The 21,786-nt window shown below is 62.2% G+C and overlaps 1 protein-coding gene across 2 annotated transcripts in view; it reads right to left on the bottom strand.

Moving 5' to 3' along the window:
- The window catches only part of ANO1 (anoctamin 1), a 122,858-nt gene that overhangs the window by 47,388 nt on the left and 53,684 nt on the right, over positions 1–21,786 (bottom strand). For both annotated transcript variants that reach the window (XM_053662906.1, XM_037135266.2), the window contains 5 exons: positions 20,974–21,146; positions 14,553–14,885; positions 4,217–4,315; positions 3,396–3,547; positions 1,966–2,020 (listed from right to left, as the gene is read on the bottom strand). In XM_053662906.1, the coding sequence (XP_053518881.1) occupies positions 1,966–2,020; positions 3,396–3,547; positions 4,217–4,315; positions 14,553–14,885; positions 20,974–21,146 (812 nt within the window). The remainder of the gene's footprint in view (positions 1–1,965; positions 2,021–3,395; positions 3,548–4,216; positions 4,316–14,552; positions 14,886–20,973; positions 21,147–21,786) is intronic.

Below are 21,786 nucleotides of genomic sequence, written 5' to 3'. Positions count from 1 at the left end.
GAACAAATAAACGAACGAATGAATGAAGGCCCAGTCAGTGGGCTCCCTCCCTTCACCCCCTAATCTAGTCAGTGGCCTCTTCCTGACCGAGTGGATTCTGCTGTAAACGCCTCCTCCCATCCATAAGCCCTCACAGTCCCCGTTCATAGCCACCGCTGAGACTGTGCAGCCACTTTCCATCTGCCCTCCCACGGCAGCCACGGGCGGCAATCTTGGACAAATCGACCTCATCTTAAACCGTGCTCCACAACCTTCTGTGGCTCCCTTGGGCCCAAAGGCTAATGGTCCAAGGCCCAAGGCCAACACAGCGGCTCCTTCCCTGCTGTTCCCAACTCCTACCCGCCTACCACGACCTCATTCCAACTCCAGATACAGTTGGCACTCAAAGACCACAGAGCCAGGCTGACCAAGGGCAACATTTTGAATCACCGAGGAGTTCCTCTGGAGCGTGGGCAGCTTTCAAACTGACCTTCGAGGTCTCTGGGAGAGAGTGACCCCACCCCAGAGGTCACTGGAGTGGTGGATGGTTCATTTAACACTAACCCCTGTCAGCATGGCTTCCCCGGCCTTGGGGACCAGGGATGGAACTCAGTTCTACAGAGATCCGCAATGAGATGGGAATGAGGGCTTCTGATTCACACGTCCCCCCACCCCCACCCCTGCCCGGCCCCACCACGGCCGCCTCCCCGACAGAGAGAGTGAAAGCACAAATCTGCACCTGCCCTGTGCCCCGGGGCATTTTGACAGCCCCAGATAATGTACAAAGTCGGGGTGCACGTGCGTATTGAAACACAGGTGCGTGACTCAGTTTACCAGGCTGCTGTAGGAAGGGAAACCGTCCAGCTTAAAGCTGGAGGGTCTTCCCAAACAGTGGGCGCCCCAGGGTGGGGGCTTCCCTCTGTGGACACACGGCAGCCCGAGCCACACTGGTGGCTGGTGTTTTTAACGACAAGATTTAACGGCTGAAACTGACCAGTGACGCAGTGTTCTAAATAGATCAGGACACCAAAAGTCACAGCGGTGGCTCTGTCCCCACACTGGGGGCCAGTGCCCCTCAGAGGGGGCTCCCTCGGCCCTTGGAGCAGGAAGCCGGCGCGGACCTGGCTCCCTTGTGGCCTCAGTGACTCCCGGAGCCACGAGTCTGGGAGGGAGAGGAGGGTGGATGGGACTGGATCTGCAGCCACCTAGCCCCTGACGCCAACGTGGCCTGCAGCACTGTCTGTCGCCCGGCCACCTTCCAGTTTCAGGGTGTGTGGGGTAGCTCTCTGGTCAAGGTCAAGCCCTGCCCCTCCCCCCCGCCTGGCTGGGCTCTCTGGGCAGGGAGGAGCGGCAGAGTGGCCAGGCTCAGCGGTGCTTGGCTGAGAGGCTCAAGTCCTGTTTAGATAAAGGTCGGGTCCCAAGTCACACAGCCCAGCTTGGCTGGCGGACTGGTTGGCGGCCTAAGGAGAAACACTCACCCAATACCTTGAACAGGGCAGGGTGGCCTGGTCAGATCTCAAACCTCAGTGCGCGCATCTGGCAGAGAGTCCGCTCTCCACCCCAACCAGCAGTGCGGTGCCACCACCGCCCGTCACTCCTGCCTGGCCTGCCGGCTGGGCGACCTCTGGGCCTGGCGCCGGGTGACCGCCAGGAACTGCCATTCCACTAAGGGGGGTGGCCAGGGGCCAGCGGGAAGCCACGCAGGGAACTGGGGCGAAGACCAGACTCACAGAGGGGTCTGGAGTCCTGGAATCCCCCTCCCCTCTCTCCTGCTGGTCCCCCCCCAACACTAACTGCTGGGCTGGGCGGTCCCTCGGGCCCCCAGCAGCCCTCTCGGTTCTATTATTCTAATTATTTCTGTCGCAGACAATTAAAGCCTCTTCCACCTGGGGAGTTTTTCCGAAATGAAATTACGGTCGCTTTTCCTCGGGCCACCTCGCTGGCCAGCCAGCGACTCCCCGATGCCCGCAGCTGGAAGATACTCACTATTGTGCTTCGGGTTTTGCTGTCGAAAAAGGAATCCTTGTCAGACAGGTCAAATCTGCAGGAAAGGGAAGGAGAAGAGACGCAGGTCACTGGGGTCGGCTTGCCTGCGCTCGGAGACCTTGCGAGCCGCATGCGCTGTCCCTGGAGCGGTGGCCGGGAAACTGGCACAGCTGTCCGCAGCCCAGGTGTGACCGGACCCAGGGCATTTGACACAGTCAGTCCCCCAGCCCCTCATAGCACCCCCACAAAATCCTCCAGGAGGCTGGGAGACCCCCAGGGATGGCGATCTCCCCGAGGGGACCCTGCTTGGTTTTGAGGACACCCTCTGTGTGCTGGCTGCGGTCTCTGCTGGAGCTCTGCTGGGGGCGGGGATGGCATTGTTTCACTGTGATGCTCAGTATTTAAGATCACCTCCCTGCACCTTCCGGGTGGCTTTGGTCCTGGGGTCTTGGAGACCACCTGGAGATTGCCTAATGCTCTGAAGGCATGGAGCCGTCTGTGGCATAGGTGAGCCACTCCCCAAGCAACAGCTGGGAGGGTGTGGGGGGCTCCCTCCCCTCGGAGCCTGGAGGTGAGCCTGGGCTGGCCAGGCAGGGGGTGCCAGGGAGAAGCAGGGCAGGGGGTCCTAGGAGGAGGGGTCCCCCTCTTGTGCCCCGGAGCTCTGTCCCGAATCTGGCAGGAGTTGGACTGGGAGTCCTTCTTCAAAGAGAGGAGTTCTCTCTTTGTTCTTGTTTCTTATCCCCGGGAGTGCGGCCCTGTGACTAATACATATGCCAGGTGGAGGCCCAGGTCTCCATGCCCCATGAGGACAGGGGTGACCCGGAGGCCTCATGCTTCGATAGCTGGCCACCAAAGCCCCACCGTGTTCCCGAGCCCCCTCTCATGCTCTGCCCAGCGAGGTCTCATGGAGGCCCGGTGGCTACACCCGGAGGGAGCGGAGGGGGTGGGATTTCCAGAACAGGTGCTGCACTGCCAGGCAACCCCGCTGGCTGGGGCTGCGGAGTCCCCGGGGCCTGGGGCCTCCAGCTGGGGCTGCTTTCCAGTTTCTGCCTCCCAGAGAGACTCACAGAACCTCCTCGGCCGGCACACCCTCTCCTTGGCCACGTCCGGAGAGGGACCAAGCGGGTGGAGGGAAGGGTGCCCAGACCGCTGCTTTGGGGCTGAGGTCCAAGGCCCACAGGCCCTACTTGTGACCTCGCGAGTATTCCTAAGTGTCACCAGGCAGAGTGACAAGACTCTTTGCCCCCTGATTCCTCAGTTAGCAGTGACCTTAAAAGGCGTTGCCCAGGGTCTCCCTGTGCTGCAGGCCCCAAGCTCTTCTGAGGACAGGCTCTGAGGGCGGAGATGCGCCTCCTGGAGGCCATGGTCCCACAACCCGTGTCTGCCCCATCCTGTGCCGTGGCAGGGGAGGGGCCGGGGTCCCCACTTACAGGTGCTGCTTCTCCCTGGAGAAGGGGTAGGACAGCCTCTTCACCGTCTGCGGTCTGTGCTCCGCCACCCGGGGCTGGATGGGGGCCGTGATTTTCTGGAGCACGGAGTTGATCTTTTTCAGGAGGCCCCGGGCCTCGTTCATGTGATACAGCTGCAGACAGACCAGGGGGCGGGGGGACCCGCGTCATTGGCTGAGCCGTGACCCTCGTCTCAGCGGGTCCCAGAGCGGTCCCACCCTCTGGAGATGGCCCAGCCCGAGAACGCATGCCGGGACCCACTCCTCAGCACGCCCGGGTTCCAGACAAACCCGGAAAGCCTGAGGTTCCAGGGGAGGTCTGCCGAGAGAGCGATGATGACAGGGTGCAGAAAACCTCCCCCGAAGAAGTGACCCAAGGACCCCCGTGGATTTGGGGTGCCAGGGCAACTCGGTCCTGGTGCGCTTCCCCTCCTCTGTCCTCACCCGGGAAACCCCGACACCCAGCTAAGCTTCAGGAGCTCCCCCCCGCCGTTGGAGCTGCACAGGGGCTGAAGCCTCAGCGTTTTGAGATGAATGAAAAAACGCCCAGCCAGCTGGGAGGTGCAACCACAATGATTCTCATGGACCAGCTGAGAGACCGTGCACCCGAGACACCAGAGCGGACGGTGAACCATGTTCGAATCACACACAGCACGGCCCGAGGCGCCCGCCTGTGCCAGCTCCGGGGCTTGGGCTGAGGTCTCTGCAGGGACGAGAGGCCACTGGCTTCCCTAGGGACGCAGAGCCTCCTGCCGCGCAGCCCTGACCCGGAGACCAGACGCAGGGCAGACGCGTCCCACCAACCTTCTTGGTCGGCATCTTCAGCTTCAGAAACTCCGCCTCTCTGCACAGCACGTTCCAGGGTGCGTGGATCTTCACAAATCCAACCCCGTGGATTTTCGTCTGGGAGAGGAGAGGAGGCCTGAGTCAGCCAGGATGGACATGGCCGGACACCATTCTTACAGTTGCAGGCAACTGCAGTTGTCGGGAGCTGCCACACCGAGCGGCTTCCTCCTGTCCCCTCACTGGCCCCTTTGCACAGTGCTCCCAGTCCCCTCTTTGCAGGTGGCACAAGAGAGCGCGGTGGAGAAGTCTCATGGAATGACTGAAGGAGGGCCAGGAGGGCCTGGAGGGAGGTCCCGGACCCCAAACACCTGGAAGAGTTTCAGGGGGCTGAGCCAAGGACCCCCAGAGCAGTGGCCACAGAGGAAGCCCTTGGAGAGCACAGAGCCCTCTGGCCCCCACCCATATGGACTCAGAGCCCTCTCTGCCTGGAGCAGGGACGAGGAGGTGGCGGGGAGGATGGCTCCTCTGGGCACCTCCCCTCCCTGGGGTCAGGCCACACCTCTCTCTGCACGTGGCCTGGCCTGTCCTTCTGAGCGTGAGCAGCCTGGTGCAGGGCCCGAGTTCAAGGCTGCTCCCCAACTGAACTGCTGTGAGCTGGGACAAGCCCCTTCTCCTGGGGCAGTGTGTCTGAGTGACAGGGATGACCAGAGCTGCCCAGCCAGGGGCTGGGAAAGGCCCCACCATGCATGGCCCCCTTCACAGATGGGAGCACTGAGGCTTGGGGAGAGCGCATCGCGGCCTGGGCTCCTCCGAGCATGAGAACGAGGAGGACCACGCGAGCCGGCAGCCCCACTGCCGGGAACGCGCGAGAAGGATGAGAATCTGGACCATGAAGATGTACCCGCACCGCCATGTCCACAGCAGCGCTACTCATAGCAGCCAAGAGGTGCAAGCCACCCAAGTGCCCACCGACAGATGAGCGGATGATAAAGTCTGGTCCATGCACACGACGGGGTACTTCATAAAAGAAGGAGGAGCTGCCCTCTGTGACAAGGTGGGTGGGCCTGGGGGACATGATGCCTCAGTGAGATAAGCCAGAGAGCGAAAGGCAAATCCTGTACGATCCCACTTATACGTGAAATCTCAAAAAGCAAAACAAAACGAAGGCCGATTTCCTGGGAACAGAACGGGGGTGGAGGGGGAGAGGTGGGAGCGGGGGGGGGGGGGGGTAGAAACATCTGAAGGTCAGTTACGAGAAGGTTAAGGTCTGAGGACCTAACCGGCAGCAGGGTGACTGGAGTTACTGTGCAGCATGCGTACTTGACTGTGGTCGAAAGCCACACACGCGTGTGCACACAGGCGGCCTGTGCACACGGGCGCACGCACAGCGACACTGTGGGAGGCAATGCACACACTGATCACCTGGATCCCAGAAATTACCCCACGACGTGTGTGTGTCGAACTGCCAGGCCGTGTACTTTAAATGCACACAAATCTGTGTCTAGATGGCCCCCCGGTCAGGCTGGCGGGTGGGGCCAGCGTCGTGCGGGCAGCAGACGCGGGCGCCCCTGTTCCCGGCAGGCCGTGCAGCCCGGATGCCCTCCGCACCTCCGCTCTTCCTTTTCCCTCTGTCCCCCCATGAACTGCATGTTCAGGTGCGCAGCGTCAGCCCAGCGACGACACGCTTTCTCATTGAAGGCGCCCGGAGCACACACGGACCCCCAGCTGCCACCGGAGAAGACCGGGGTATGCACAGCACAGGTGTCCTCCCAACGAACCGCAGGGAACCACGAGGCTCCCCTGGGCCCGAGCCGGGTCTGTGGAGCCCACCGGTGCCTGGGCCCCCGGCTGGCAGGAGAGGTCAGGCCGTGAGGGCGCTGAGCCCCGTGAGTGCCCTGAGCACGGAGGTGACCTGGCAGTCCACATGCGGCGGAGACTGTCCTCTCCGCTGCCGACCAGGGTTATTTCTGTGCACTGCTCGTCCGCCCGCACGCAGAGACCCAAAATACACCCCGCCGGCCGGCGGAGATTTCTCTGGAGGGTGGTCGGGAGCTGGCGCTGTGGCCGGCCTCCCTGGGAAAACACTTGCCTCTGTTTACGTGAGCCACAGGGTCCCTCCCAGGGAGACCGCGGGTGGACTGGGAAAGGGGTCATGGGACCAGCTCACAGGCGCACTCACAGGCGTTCGGAAACGTGGTGCCCGGCTGCAGCCTGCCCCTGACTCCGGGTGACGCCGTGAGACCCGGAAGGGTGGGGGGCCATTTTCCCACAGCTGGAGGCCCCAGAGGAGGGAGGTCGTCGGTCACGACTCAGGCCCCTCAAGCTGGGGAGTTTAGAGGCCACTGACTGGCCACGGCCAGAGCCGCGGTTGTATGGGGCTCTGTAAGGGGACAGGGTCAGGGCTCGGACAGGGCCACCAACCAGATGGGGTAGGAGGGGGACAGGGTGCTCCCCTCGGCACAGCACTCTCCAAGCACAGACCAAGCACGTGCAAACCTGCATTTGAGCCCCGTCGAGGAGACTGGCCTGACCCAAAAGGCCTCGGGCATTTTCCTTTCTGGAAGCAGGACTTGTCCGTGGCCCTTTTGTGGTGGTCGAGGACACCCAGCAGTCCCCTCTGCATTCCCCGGACCTTCTAAGTCACTGGCGGGACTGCATGTTCCTGGACCCATCGGAGGCCACCTACCATGGCAAAGTGCGGCTCAGAAATTGCTGGAAGGTTCAAATCAATAAGGGCAGAGCCAGACCCTTTCTGGGGGCCCTTGGAGGCCCGGGGCACCAGGCAGGACTGCCTCCTCACTCCCATCCTGGCCCCGCAGGCTGCCTTGCACCCCAAGTGTGACTTTTGTTGTAGGTGCAAAGTCCTGAACTCAGGGAATCAGGAGCCCCCCAGGGTTCTCCCCCCCCCACTGACCCCGGGTGTGACTGCCCTGGGTTAGGGTCAGGTGGGAGCCTGGGGGCGTGTGCGGTGCACTCAGCAGGGACGAAAAGGCCCTGCCGAGGCAGGAGCAGGGGCAGCCCCGGGGTCTTGTCCCCGGGGCCCTGACCAGGCTGGGGGCAAACTGCCTCTCTCGCTGTCCTCAGCTTCCTTAGTTCCCATGGAGACATGGCCACCGCCTCAGGGGTCAGGAGGCCGGAGGAGGGGGCACAGGCCTCCTCTGGACCCAGCACTTGGAACCCCCGGACCACCTGCCCGGAAGGTTCACATTCCCTACAACAAATAGGTTTTCAAGTTCCAGAATGCTCAGTGCCTTGTCCCCACTGGTCCCTCAGGACCAGGTAGGTTGTCGGTGACATTGGCATCTAGACACTGACACTGTCTTCTCCCTGACCTTGTGGCGGGCATCCTGAGCCCACTTCAACATCAAGACAAGGCACAGGGAAGGCCCGCAGTTCCCCCCTCCCTGGGGGGCTCAGAAACGCCCGCGCCACTCTGCCCCCAGATGGCTTCCGGGGTGGGTGACAGGAGATGGTCCCAGCCGGGGGCCGGGGTCTGTATGGAGAGGCCGCCCGCTGGCCTGGTCTACGCTGCCGAGGCGAACCAGCTCCCCACCGCCCAGGCACTGGCACACCAGGCATTGCCACGGCGTCATGGCACCCTCTCAGCTTGTCCCAAGAGAAACTGGGAACTGACAGCCACTGACTCTGCAGGGGCCCAGAATGGGAGCAGGGACCGTCTGGGGCAGCTTCACCCCCCTGCCCTGGGCCCGTGGTCTGGCCCCTGAGGCCTGGCTGGTTCAAAGAATAAACGGTAGGCAAATCAGCAGTCACTACTCCCTCACGGCCCTGCTCTGGGACAGGCCGGTCAGTTACCCAGATCCACCTCCCACGGCAAACGATAAAACATGCTGGGCCGAATAAAATACATAAATGTAACCAGTGTCGTGGCCTTGATGTCACTGAAGGGCTGAGAAGACAGAGGGCTGCCACACCCCGAGGACGGACCCAAGGGCAACTGGTGACACAGCTGTCCAGCGTGGGGGAGGGGACGGAGGGTTCAGGCCCAGGCCCACGAAAGGTGGGGCGTCTAACAGGAGACCCCACGGAGCTGGGCCCGACGCGATGATACTTTCCGGTGACCCAGGGGATTGTAAGGAGGACAGTGGTCCTGGTGTGAGCAGACCAGAAAGGAAGGTAGAAGAGGGGGTGACAGCCACCCACGAGCCTTAACCCCCAAAAGCCATGGCCCCACTATATCCAGAACCTCGGCTCGAGGTGGTTCTGTCTGGAATGCCCTCAGCGTGGGGTGACTACATGCCCGAGTCTTTCTGATCACGGGCACCTTCCTCCCGGGCTTTGGGGACGTCCCTCGGGTTTTGTGAGGGTGGTGACCAGTGGACAGGAGAGCCAGGGCCACCCGGAGCCGGGAGACGGCCTTGGGTTCTGGAAGTGTTAGGTGGGTGATGAATAGAAAGGCTCTATGAAGGGCGGGAAACCAGGACAGCACACAGCCAACTTGCAAATGCACCTGACAGAACTTCCAGAAATAAAGTGTCACCACAGACAGGAATGACAAACCCAACAGGCGCGTTTGAAAATACTCAGCCCCCCCCCCCCACAAGGCCAGGGAGACAGGAGGGGTGGAGTGGGGGGTGGGGTCACCTTCTTCTCCAGAGAGGAGAAACCAACCCCGGCCCGGGTCCCCAGTTGCTGCGTCTGCCCATTTCTGTGGTGTAAACAGTCTGGTGGCCAAGTGCAAGCCACCAGAGGGGGAACAGTCAGCTGGCAGAACAACTGCCACCAGAGTGGCCCAGATTTCGTCGCAGCTCAGTGGGGACCTGAGTGGAGCAGCACAGCCATCTCTGAGGGGCTTTGAAGACTTGGCTTTAAAAAGAACGTCCAGAGTTCACTCTAAGAGAAACGTGTTCCCACAAACCAAGACTAGCCCAGAGGAAGTCAGGTGGGTGTGGAAAAGCCTCAGCAGAAGACTCAAAAGACAAAAAACCTTCAGTGCCAAAGAAATGAATGTGTAATGGTGGAATTAGCAGTGGTGAACTGACAGCTTCAGGCCTGGACTAGCCGCCCCTAACATCCCACTGTGGGAAAGGCCCACCAGGGAGGCTCGGAGCCTGGCAATGCGGGGGGAGCACGAGGGGGCAGCTGGAGACCGCTCGGTTCGGGGCACAGAACACGAGCTTAGCAGCTGGGACCCAGGTGCCAGAGCTGGTCCCGCCCCTGGCAGGCCCTGTGGGCTCGGCCTCCTTGCTCCACCTCTCACAGCCTCAGCTGCTTTCTTTCCATCTTTACAGGGACCGGCCCCTGGACTGCCCACTCACAGTGGGGTTAGGCAGCTCCCACGGGGCGGGGTGGGGCTTACTTCCAAAGTGACAAGTCCCCCCAAAACGCTTGTCGCTCATTTGTTCTTATGGATGGAGATGTTGGGATGAGACCAGGCTCCTTAAAGTCGAGGACCCCCTGACCCCCAATGCTGGGAGGCTGTGAGGAGGGCCCGCCCCACCCCCTGTAGTGCGGAGGGCCTGGCTTGTCACCACAGCCAGACGAGTGCCAGCTCTGCCCGGGGCTCCCGCCCTTTTGCTCAAGGCTGGAGACTTGAGCCAAAAACAACCCTGCCTGCCCCTGCCCCCTGCCCCTGCCTGTCGTCTGGCGGTGTCCCCACCTGCAGGGAGACCCTTCCCCCAGATCTGTCTGCCAACTCCAGACAGGAGGGAAGGAGGGCCGCAGGGGGAAGAGGCCCTCGCCCGCCGCTCCCTGAGGAGGGACGCCCCTCACCTCCGCCTCACAGATGGGGGAACCCAGGTCCAGGGTGGGGGGAAGCCCCTTGTCCGTGGTTGTTCAGCCAGAAAGTGGCCGAGGGGGCCTGAGACCGAGCGGGGCCTCCAAGCCCGCACTGCACCCCACATGCGCCCGCACACGAGGCTCGGTCTGGCAGCCGCCCCACTCTCTCCCGCTCGGCTCCTCACTCGTCCCTGAACAGGAACGCCCACCACAACAGAGATGAAATGTAGATGCTGCCCAGGGGCCACGCCGGCTCGGCGGGGGGGGGGACCCCGAGCAGCCAGCCGGGCGCCCACTGGGCCCCGGACAGCAGCGTGAAGGCGGACAGACTTCACAGGGTTGTAGTGTCCGCGCCCTGTGCGGTGCTGCCAGAGCGGGGGTCAGGGTCACCCTCAGGGCAGTGTGGGCCTCGCCGCCCCCGGCACCCGCGGCCGGGGTGTCGGTGTGTGGCCTTCCCGGCAACGGCCCGCGGACATAAATAACGTCCAGCGGGCTTTGTGGCTGGACTTGGAAAACGCTGATGGGTCCCAGGTGTGAGCAGACAGGCTGGCTGCACGCTGTTCCCGTCCGTTTCGGGGGGCCCCGCTGCTGGGGGCGCCGGGCAGGGGCAGCGGGGGTGCTTTCCTTTAGGAGGGACGCGGGGCTCCTGCCTCAGCGATGCTTTCTTCCGGGCATTCCCCATCGGGCATACTGTCCTGGGGGGTCTCTATGTGCGACCCCTCTGAGACCCTTCCTGTGTGAAATCTTTGGGGGCTGTCCTCTGGATCAAGGTCACAAAGGGCCACCCAGGGTCTCTGTCCTCCAGGTGTCTGGCTTCTACGAGCACACAGGGCCTGGGCAAGAGTGGTGGGGACAGGGCGGATGGGGGACCCGTGGTCACAGCCATGGGCCAACCTTTGTCTGCACACGGGGGCTATCGACAGTGCTGTCCCTAAGTGTCCAGACACTGTCCCTCCTACTCCACAAACTCTCGGCTCAGGGCACCCAGGGCCGGGCTCTGGGTCCAGGCCACCTCTGGGTGCCGACAGTAGGTTGGGGGCTTGCATGCCAGGAGGCGTCTGATGGCACGTGCAGAAGATGGCTAGCACACTGCTCACGCTGCCGAGTGTGGCCCGGAGGGGGGTGGGGCAGCGGCCTCCCTGAGCCCTGGGAGCTGGCTAGAAATGCCGTCCCAGGCCCACCCCAGGTCTGCTAAGCAGTCCTGCACTCTGACAGGGCTGCAGGGAGGTCCTGTGCCCTTGCTGGGTCCCGAAACCAAGGCTGGACCCCACCCCTGGACCACCGTCCGGCTCTGCCCCCGACCACGACCGCCTGTCCTAGACAGCGCGCCGGGGACTCGATGGGACCTGATTTGGAAATAGGGTCCTTGCAGATGTAGTCACGTTAAGATGACATTGTGCTAAAGAGCGTGGGCCCTAAACCCGACGATAGAGACCCTCTGAGAAGAAAAGATGAACACGGAGATACACGCGGAGCAGTGTCCCCATGTGAAGTGTCGAGGCCTTGGCCCGGGGACGCCTGGAGCCCTGGAGGCTAAAGGAGGGAGGCAGGAGCCTCCCCCAGACCCCGGCCCTCAGAACTAGGAGAGAATATGGAGAGTATACCCATGCCGTCCTGCACCTCCCTCCCCAGTCGGTGGTCTTGTTATGGCCGCCCTGGGATGTTAACAGTGTGAGCTCCTAAACACCAGGCCCCACTGCACCCTGGGCCAGCCTGTCTTCCTTCATCACGGATGCCTTTGCCACACCTCCTGACTCAGGGCAAAAGGCTAGCACGGGGCGGGGGGTGGGGGGGCCCTCTGCAGGGGTCTTACAGCCCATCCTACTCAGGAGCAGCGGAGCACAGCACACCCGGCCCCTTGGGGAGTGAAGATGGTCCCGTCCATGCCTCCGGTGACCTGCACCACGCTGCCAGGACTCGGCCACAGAAGGCAGGGCCGGCAGACAGCTCGGAGGGGCTGCCGTGGCGCCCCGGGGGCCTTCTTGGTTGGTCCCACTTCTTTCCTCTCAGCTCCCCCTTTCTGCTTTGTCCCCTACCCCCAGTCTCTAAAGCAGGGCTGCTCAGTATTAGCCCCCAAGGAACATTTAGCAATGTTTGGGGACTCCCTGTGTTGCACGATATGGGGGTGCTATTGGCCAGAGAGAGGCCAGAGATGCTGCTAAATGTCAGATGCTGCTAATAGTGTGGAGGGTGAGACACCCGCTTCAGAGCCCTATGCGCCCTCGTCTGCCGGCGTCCCTGACCGGGTGAAGACCTCCCAGATTCCACGGATCTTCCTCCCCAGGAAAGTGAACGGAAGCCCCAAGTTTCACTGCGCATCAGGTGAGACCGCGTGAGCGGCTGTCTCAAGGCTGTCTGGCTCCCCAGACCGCAGAGCCTCTCGGTCTTTGTAACTCGAGTGCACCAGGCGCTTCAATGCCAAGGGCGTCTCTCCCTGCCCCTGAAATAAACTCAGCATGGCTCCCCACTAAGCATGCTGGCAGGAGCCCGCACACACCTCAGAAGCTGCTGGGCTCAAGCCTTGGCCTTTGCGGGGGCTTCCGGGGCCCTGCCCCGGGGCAGCTGGTGAGAGCAGCTGATGAAGGCATCTCTCAGCACCTGGCCTGCTCGTCTCTGGGGGCCCCTGACACTGCGGCTCACAGTGGGGCGACCCCACGGGGCCAAGGCCCGCACTCAGCTTCGGCCGCTCTGGGAATTCGCACTGCCTAGGCTGCGCCGCCTTGGCGCTTTCATTTAGAAATAGCCAGTCGGTGGTGGAAAAGCCCCTTCCAGCCACCGAGGTAAATTACGGGTGACATTTTGGGGTCCCTTATTGGGAAAATGGGATCGTTTCTTGGCGTCAGTAACCAATGTTTGCTTTTGCTTTTCACTTCTAAGTCATGGCGGAGATATGGAGGTTTTAAGAGATTCGGCTCACTCCTCTTCTCCTGCGTGGGCCCGGCTGTTTCCTGGCCCGAGGAACCGTAACCCCTGCTGGGATGTTACTGTGGGTCGGTAAGAACTTGCCACGCGCCGGACTCCGAGTCGGCCCTTCACTCATGATAACGCAGTGATGTAAACACCGCTCTACCTCCACCTGGCACTGTCCTGCAAATGGCAGGTGGGGGGCCTGGGATGGGGCCTGGGTCGGTGTGGATCACCCGACCTCGGCGGGTCCTTCCGAGTCTGAGATTTCATAGCCGTAGTGAGAGCGACAGAAAATCCCTCGGTGCCCAGACAAGGCACCCATTGCACAGAGCCCAAGATGGCAGCCCTGCACACCCCGCCCCAGCGAGCGGCCTCTCCCGCCCCATGGAGCCCCAAGTGTGTTCCTCCCGGTGGAGGGAGACGGGTTGAGGTCGGCCCTGCACAGCAGCAGCATCGTCTCCATGAAGAGCCGCAGGGCCGGCCGGGCGGAACAGTGCAGGAAGTCGGCAAGAACGACCGCCCCCCTTCGAAGGGCTGCCTAAGACCGAGTGAGCCCCCAAACTCAGAAGGGCAAGTGCACGCCCATCTGCTGCTGCTGCCCCAAGTCAGGGACAGAGGCGCTCGGCGACCTTGCCAAACCCTCGCTTCCCAACTGTCAAAGTGTTTGAAGGCCCCTCACGTGTTTTTGCAACATCCCTGCCACGGAAGTCTCCCACGCCAGCAGGCAGCGCAGCCTCCGAAGATGAACAAGACCCAGATGCTCCGTGTTGAACACACGGCTCCCGGGCGGGTCAGGGTAGAGAACGGCCCCGTGTGTTTTCATTGCTTTCAGGGGACGTCCTACAGACTTGTCACGAAACAGCACACTTCGGGGTCCCTAACTGGCCACCACAGGTGTTCTCGTCCCTGGACCCACATCATTCATTACTGATCATGGCTCTCATCAATAGCAGGTTGCTGTCGGCTTTATCTTGGGCACTGCTAGCCTCCTAAGGTAACATGCCGATGCCGTGTCCCGTCCTTAATGTGTTGTACAGGCCTCGCTGACCCCTTAACCTCACAGGACAGCTCTGCGGGCTAAGGGGCCTGTCCCTGGTGTTCATGGGAGGCAGGCCCCGTGCACAGGGAGATGGAGGGGTCGACGGGGGCGCCCCAGCAAACCAAGCCGCCAGGGCAGCCTTGCTCTCCAGGTGAGTGCACTTCGCGTTCTGCGCTGAGACAGGTTCTCGGGCTTTGCCCAGGAGCAGGGCTCCAGAGTCCTGATGGGAGAACCTGAGTCTGGAAGAAGGAAACACTCCCAGGAGGGCGCCATCCTCTGTCCCTTGACTGGAGCCCACCCATCTTCCCGGGGAAGGGAGTGACCAGAGCAGGAAAGGCCTGCTCCCCGAAGGTCATCACTAGAAAGTCAGCCCTGCCCCAGAGCAGACTTGGCCTGGAGGAGGGTGGTTCGGGGCTCCCCGGAGCCACCCGGAAGCGATTCCTACCCAACCTTAACAAGACTGGCGTTAGCATTGCCCTTCCTTAGAATAGGTTTAAAGACAAGAGAACAGGTCCCACACTTGCTTCTGAAAAAACGTTAACTGCACAGACCCACCCAACCACAACCCGGCCACCTATGCCACGCCCAATGGATGCCCCGCCCACCCGTAACCAGGCCCGCCCTCCCGACGCCCCGCCCACCCGACGCGCCAATAAGAAGCGGGATAGTTACATCCTCATCGCGCTCCAGCTCCAGACCCGCCTCCAGGAGGTTCCCTTCATATTCGGCCCGCCGGAAACGTTTGTCATCCTCGTGGAAGTCCTGCGGAGACTCCGGCTCGCTCACGCCCTCTGGGCTCCCCAGCCCGGGCAAGGGCTGGTCCTGCCTGCCGCTGCGGGCGCTCAGCGCGGAGTCCTGGGACTGGGACCTCCTGGCCAGAGTCCTGCTGCCCGAGGGCCTCTTGTAATGGTACACAAGCACGTAGTCCACCTTGCGTTTGCCATCCCGAAAGTACAGGCCATATTTGCACTTGGCGTCAGGGTCCACGGACAGCGAGTTCAGCAGCTGCGGAGCAAGAAGAGGAAAACGCACTCACCGTCGAGTTCTTGGTGACGGGCCCTTGGAGGGAGTGCGTTTCAAACGGAATCTGTCATCCACTCGATCCCTCAATCATTCAACAAACCCGGAATGCAGGCAGGCGCTGGGGCAGCCTTGACCGCAGGCCCCGGGGCGGGTTTCAGTGCCGCCAACCCTCGAGAAGGAAACAGGCTGCTCAGGACGCATGACGATGCCAAGCAGGCCACCTGCCCTCGGAACACTTATTGGTTCCAGGAGCGGGAGCAGACTGGCTCAGTGGGACCAGGTGGCTTGCCAAAGGCGACCGAGTGGACCCCAAGAAGTGCTTTTCACACAGGGTCGCAGGGAGAGCAGAGGCCCAGCGAGGTGGGGGCTTCCAAGGTGACAGACCAGCCTTGAATCCCGTCTGCATGCTCGGGGCACTCCATCCCTCCACAGTGACTGAGACTTGAGGTGACACTCTTTTTTAGCATGGAGTGAGGAAGGGGCCACGGGGGACAGCGGCTGAGCACCGGCCAGGCCCTGCAGTCAGCCAGACCCCAGCTCTAAGTCTGGGCTTGGACCCTTTCCATCTACGGGGCCTGGGGAGGTTCTCTACCTGCCCTGGGCCTCAGTATCCAACTCTGTAAAATGGGAGGGTAATAGAAGCTGCCCATGGCAGCCGGCTGGATTTTCTGAGTTCAAGAATGCCTGTGCTGGGCACAGTCTCTGTCTAAGTCCCTGGACAGGCGCCTGGAGGCCGCCAGGAGCCTGTCACCCCGCCCTTGATCCCAGTGCCATCGGCAGAGGCTCACTCCCCTGGATATCTTGGGAATGTCAGAGAAGTGCAGAGTCACAGTGAGCTAGCAGCTGAAGGTGGTTTCTCTTCCCCTGGCGAAGTGGGCAGGACAGGCAGACCCGAAGGCAGCCCGGGGAAGCCACCAGCCGGCACTTGGAATGAACCACTGCCAGGCAGGGCAAGAATGCAGGACAGGGTCAGACCACGGTGGACACGCGATCCCGGGGGGTGGGCAGGGCGTGAGGGCACGCGGCCTGCTGCCAGCATCCGGGCACTCCAGACTCTCAGTGTCTGTACGAGGCATTCACCCCTGTTTCCCGAATGCGGAACTGCAGCTTCAGAGCTAAACCAGGTGCTGTGTACAGCTCCCACTGGCTTGGGTGTTCATCCTTGGGTCCTGCGAACACCACCTTCCCTCACTTCCTGACCCCTCGATGCCCCCTCCAGCCTGCAGTGGGGCCGGGACATCCTCGCCCCCTTTGCACATGCTGTGCTCCCCACCTGCAGGCCCTCCTTTCTCCATACTTGGTGATTCTGCCTAGCAGGGAGAACTGCCTGGGCAGGGGACAAATGCCCTGTCCTCCCTGATCTGGGGGTCCCCGACTGTGCCTGGTCTCCTGTGCTAGGACTGCCTGGGAACCTTCCGTCCAGGAGCTCTTAACTCACAGGGGCCTCCAGCCAGGTGGCAGGATGCCCGAGACCAGGCCAGGAACTGCCCCCAACACATCTCCATCCAGAACCTGCTGCGCACGCAGCGGGCCCGGCACCTGCAGTGGGCCCCTACTGGCCCCTGGTTGGCTGGAACGATCTCTCCTGCCGAACAAAGTGCGCCAACAAAGCCCGAGAAACTGGGAAAACCATCCAGGAAGCCAGAGGGCGGGAAAACGGCCCTAGGGAGTAGCCCCAACACGAGACAGGAAGACTCCGGCCACTAAGGCCTGACGGTCTGGGGAGCATGGAAATACCCCCAAACGCCGCCTGCCTGGGCCGTGGTGGCACAGCGGCCCGATGGAGCAGGCGTCCTCCTGCCTGAGTTCAGAGACCGGCTCTGCGGCCACTGCCGCCTCACCCCGGGCACACTGTCCCTCTCTTTGTCCTCTGGGTCCTTCTCTGTAAGTGAGGGCCAGGCGGCCATGAGAGCTCTCCCCTCTGTCCCACTTCCCTCAAAGTGTTGTCACAGGATGAAACATGTTACTGTCTGTAGAGTGGTTACTCCCGAGTGTGGACAAAGACAGAGCAGGGGGAGGACAGTCTCATGGCCAAAGTGGACCACGAGTGGAAGATGGTGGCAGGGCCAAATCTGATTTTAAAAAGTTGTCGAAGGGAGCTGGATGCGCCGCCAGGACACGCAGACGGCCGCGCCCAGCACTGGGGCGTGTCCCGGTGCCCTGCCTGGGCCGGGCACGCTCCCAGGGAGAGTTCTTCTTTTTTTTTGCATGTTAACTTGGTAAAATGGGGGTGATCCCCTGAACGAGGGGGAGGGGTTAGCAACCTTTAAATGGAAAGCGTGGTCCTACTACACTTGACCTGGGCTGGGAGGCCCTGGGTCTGGAGAGCAACTCGGAGCTGGGCTTCGAGGGAGCTGGGGAGGAAGCCCCATGTGACCCCCACAGAGGCTGCCACAGTGGCCCCATGATGCCGCAGGGCCCTTCTCTGGAGCCGCAGAGTGGGTGCCTGTGTTGCGTCGGCCAGCACAGAAAGGTGGGTTTCACCTGCAGTGCCAGGAGGTGGGTTAGCCTGAATGCAGAGCCTCCCACCTCAGCGGCTGGGGAAAGCTCCAGAATGTTCTCCTTTCCCCTGCTTAAGAAAGAGCCAGGTGCGTCCGCAGGGAACCCCAGCTTCGTGGGTGGTTGCAGAACGAACACACGCCTGAATGAGTGACCAAGGCTTGGGTTTTACGAACTGTTCCTGGTGAGGGCCCCCAGGTGAGAGACAGAGCTGAGACCCAGCCAGGCCAGCAACTTAAACAGGACACCTCCCCCCACCAACCCCCCCTGCCCCCCCACCCCGGCTCTGAGCATCAGTTTTCTCATGTGGGACCCGGGGACAAAACACCTAGACAGAGGTCACGGGGTTCTTGTGAGGACACAGGGTGACTGACGGGAGGCTTGAACGTGTTTTGGTCACCCCCCGAATATTTAGGGGGAAGTGCTCCCAAAAGGGGTTTCCCCGAGGAAGACAGAAAAAGTGGTGGGAGAGAAGCGGCTGGCTGAGGTTCTGTGGGAAGGGTCGGGACAAAGGCCCTGCACAGCAGGAGTGTCCTGTCCCCAGCCCACACACAGTGAGAGGGCAGTCAACATCTGGGCCACACTGGCCTCTTCAGAACCCCCTCCCCAACCCTGAGAACCTGTGTCCCCAACGGGGCCAGGTGTCACCGTTTATTTGGCCTCTGACCTGGAGTTGGTGCTCTAGGAGCGGAATTCACACATTTGTGCGAAATAGCCAAAGCCCTGACGAAAGTTTCAGGGGACTTGCATATATGCACTTTATTTCCCCCTTCTAAAATGGGAAAAATGAAATCAGTGACCTGCCAAATTTCTTTTGGTTTTGAATTTCAGATGCAAGGGGGTATCACTCTGAACTTCATTTTATTCCAAAAATTGTTTAAATTCCCCCCCTCACCCCCCAATTTGAAAGCCACTAGCACTGTCTATCAGTTTCTGATGATTGGGCAACTTCTGTAAATCTCCAAGCAGATCACCTCCACCTGCAGATAAGCAGGGAAGCGCTCTTATCTGGCAGGCAGGCGGGTTCCGGCGTCAGGTGCCTCTGCGGGCTGCCTGAGCTTGTCCGGCCCACAGATGGGGCCACCGACAGACAGCCGGCAGTGTGCGGGAGAAGGTGGAAATGGTGAACGTGAATGTGTCGTTTCAGGCAATAAATTGCACTCGACTTGGCCTCTAGCCTTTGAGTCATTTCTCACACCTCATTATACAGAAACAATAAAGCCACTTTCCCCTTTGAATTTGGGAATGAGAGAGAGGCTAGGCGCCGGGAGCATCGAGTCCCAGGCGGAAACGCAGCCTGCACGGGACAGGCTCATCCTGACAGCCGATTAAACTGCGCCAACACCTCTCGGAGAGGGTGCAGGTCTGGGAACCCCGTAGGCACTTTTCGAAAAGCAGCCACGCCCTCTGGCCTTTGCAAGCACAAAGTCACTGTCACTGGCCTACTCAAGATAATGACTGGGCAACAGTGATTGGCTTCAGCTGTTCCAGGGATGCCCTGGGAGGTTCCCAGCGCCGCCCCCCCTCCCCGGCTCCAGCTGCTACTTCCAGCTTGTCTGCAGTCACCTATCCTACCCGGGGTCGGAGTCACAGCCCTCAGGCCAGTGATGCCTGAAACCTGCCCACAGGCAGAGGGGAGTGGGAAGGAAGCGTCAAGAGTCTGGCCTGCGCCTGTCTGCGTGCTCCCAGACTGAAAACCCTGCTGGAAGGACCCAGCAGCCTCTCTGCAGATTTTGTGATCTTCCCTGGGCAATGGGGCAACCTCCCCCCCCCCCCCATCCCCCGGACGTGGATACGCAAGGGGAAGGCCCTGAACTGAGACTCCGAGCCAGGGCCCGTTGGGTGAAGGGCTCCACTTGTTACTTCAAGTCCAGCCCGGTCTACCAGTGGGAAGTCTGTTCTGCCCAGGTCCTTGAATGGCCCCTCTCTGTCCTGCCCGCTGACCGGTGTTCTCCGTTCCCACCTCTGGGCCCTCTGTCAGTTGAGTGCTTTGACACCCCTCCCCCACCACGGTTCGGGGGTAACTAGCTGCTTCTCCAGAATGCCCATTCCTTCAGGAGGCCGCCTGCTTTCTTGTTTTGGCCCTTCGCAGCCCTCTTCCCCTGGGCTGCGGGGGTGCTGGGGGCAGCTCATCGGGCCCTCCCTTGGCGCCAGCTTCCCCATGGGGAGCAGCCGCACCTACCCCACAGGGGAGTCGGAGAGTTACATGAGCTGATGGGCAGCGAGAGGCCCAGTGCTGTGGCAGTGTCCCTTGCCACTGCCCCGGGTACTGTTCCCTTACTGCCGGTTCAGGCCCAGATGGGCGAGGCGTCCCTGTCTCGGTCCCAGGGGGTTGGGGGGTGCCCGGGATGCGGCCGGGCCTGGCACAGAGCTGGCACACAGGGTTTGCTGAGATGATGACTCCGGGGCTGCCAAGACCAGGGGTGCTTATCACAGGCAGACCCCTCCCTGTCCGCCCACACTGGTTCCCAGTGCTCCCCGCGCCTGGCCTCTGGGCGAGTCCAGCTGCAGGGGGACCTGGAAATGCCCTGGAGGAGGCCCAGTTGTGTCCCCAGGACGTGTGGGGCCTTCCAGTCTCTGCCCTGAGGGAATTCTGCCTGGCCGGCACCTCCCTAGACGCTAGTGTTCAGCCCTGAGGCTACAGGCAGGCCAGCAAGATTCTGGACTTGGCTGGGGCAAAGGAATGGGCCCGGGGCATTGGCACTGCCCGGGGGAGAGGGGGCCCTGGCCCCGCGGGAGGGGGCGTCTGTTCTCTGATGAGTGAGCAGTCGCCAGGCTCTCCCAGCTGGGGGTGTGGAGCTCAGACCTTCCCTCTTTGGGCAAACTTTGTCCTAACATGAAGCCATAGTCCTCACGAGGGATCCCTGTGACTGCTGGGCCCCAACTGGACAGAAGGTGGGGGCAGCGGGGACCCCAAAGAGGTCTCCAACCACGTGGCCAGCTCTGCACTGGCTCACGAGTCTGGGCTGACACCCCAAGCAGCCTGGGTACTGGGTGGAGACGGGGACCAGCATGGAAAGATGTCTCAACCCCGCCGCAGAACCCGCCTGCTGCCCCAGGCGTTGGGAGTTCCCGTTCCAGCTGCAGGCTCTGGGAACTCCCTGCGTCTTGGACAGGTGAGGGAGACTCCTGCAAGTCCAAGGCCAGACGGTGGCAGTGCGGGGTGGGGTGGGGGGGGGGGGGGGGGGGGGGGGCATATGCCTGGAGGCTGCCACCTTCCTCCAGCGAGGTGGCTCCCCTCCACCCCCACCCTGGCTGCGCCAGCCAGCACCAACAGGAAGGGAATGTCCCATCCAGGGCCCCAGCCATGCTCTCGGGCTTGGGCTCCGGGCCCGGGGCGAAGTGACTGTGAACCGAGCCGCGGAGCCCCAGGGTCTGGGAAGAGGGGCGCCGCATTGGCGGGTGGGTCCCCGGATCCTCAGACCGTGTGCTTGCCGGCGGCTGCACTCCACGTGTGTGGTGGGCGCCCCGCACGCGCCCCCTCCCTCCCCGGCAGCCCTCCCCCCGGCGCGGCACAGGTGCCTGGCCCTCCAGCTCGGTCGCGGTCGCGGCCGCGGCCGCTCGCACTCACCGTGCCCTCGGAAGGCAGGTAGCCGATGTCCTCGATGGCGCAGATGTTGATGATGTGGACGCTGCGGTCCTCGGCTGGGAGCGTCGAGTACTTCTCGTTGACCCTCATCGCGGCTGCCTGTTCGCCGGGACCGCCGGGCGGCGCGCCCTCCCCATCCACGGCCCCGGCGGCCTCTGCAAGCGGACACGGCAGTGTTCGCGGCAGCGCGCTCTCTCGCAGGGGGCCGGGCCTCCTGCTCCGCCCGCCGCCCTCTGCCGCCTGCCGGCCCCGCGCCTCGCGCGCCCACCCTGCCGCGCCCCGGGGCCGCTTGCCCTGCTCTCCTTTCCTTAAAGATATAAGCTTTCTGCGCCCGCTCCGGGCAGGGGCGGTGGCCGCGGGTCAGATTTTCCGTAGAAATTTAAACACAGGAAGAAAGTATTGCATTCCTGCGGGCCCCCTCCAAGTTTTATTTTTATCCGGGGGGGAAAAAGGCCCCTTGGATTTTTTTTTTTCTGAGGGTGGCCGAAGTTTCAAAAGTGGGAGGAAACTCCCAGCAGCCCCCACCTTAAATAAAAGTCTCAGAACCACCGGCGCACTTCTGTGTCGGCCGCCTTGCAGGGGAGAGGCGTCTGAGAGTGAGGTCAGGAATGCACGGCCTGCCCCTTCCCCCTCCACCCGCTGTCAGACTCCTGCCGTCATTCAGCCTCACCTCCTCCACCTCCTCCGGGCAGCCTCCCCAGCTTTCTGCAGGCCCGCCCCTCTGGGCTCACCCTGGCCTCCTGGGCGACTCCCCCCGCCCCTCTGGAGCCCCCTAATGTTGCCGGCAGCCCCCAT

This window comes from Artibeus jamaicensis, unplaced genomic scaffold, assembly GCF_021234435.1.
Source record: "Artibeus jamaicensis isolate MK-2021 breed Jamaican fruit bat unplaced genomic scaffold, CSHL_Jam_final contig_3109, whole genome shotgun sequence".
Classification (NCBI taxonomy): Eukaryota; Metazoa; Chordata; class Mammalia; order Chiroptera; family Phyllostomidae; genus Artibeus; species Artibeus jamaicensis.
This window is presented reverse-complemented; position numbering and strand designations above follow the sequence as displayed.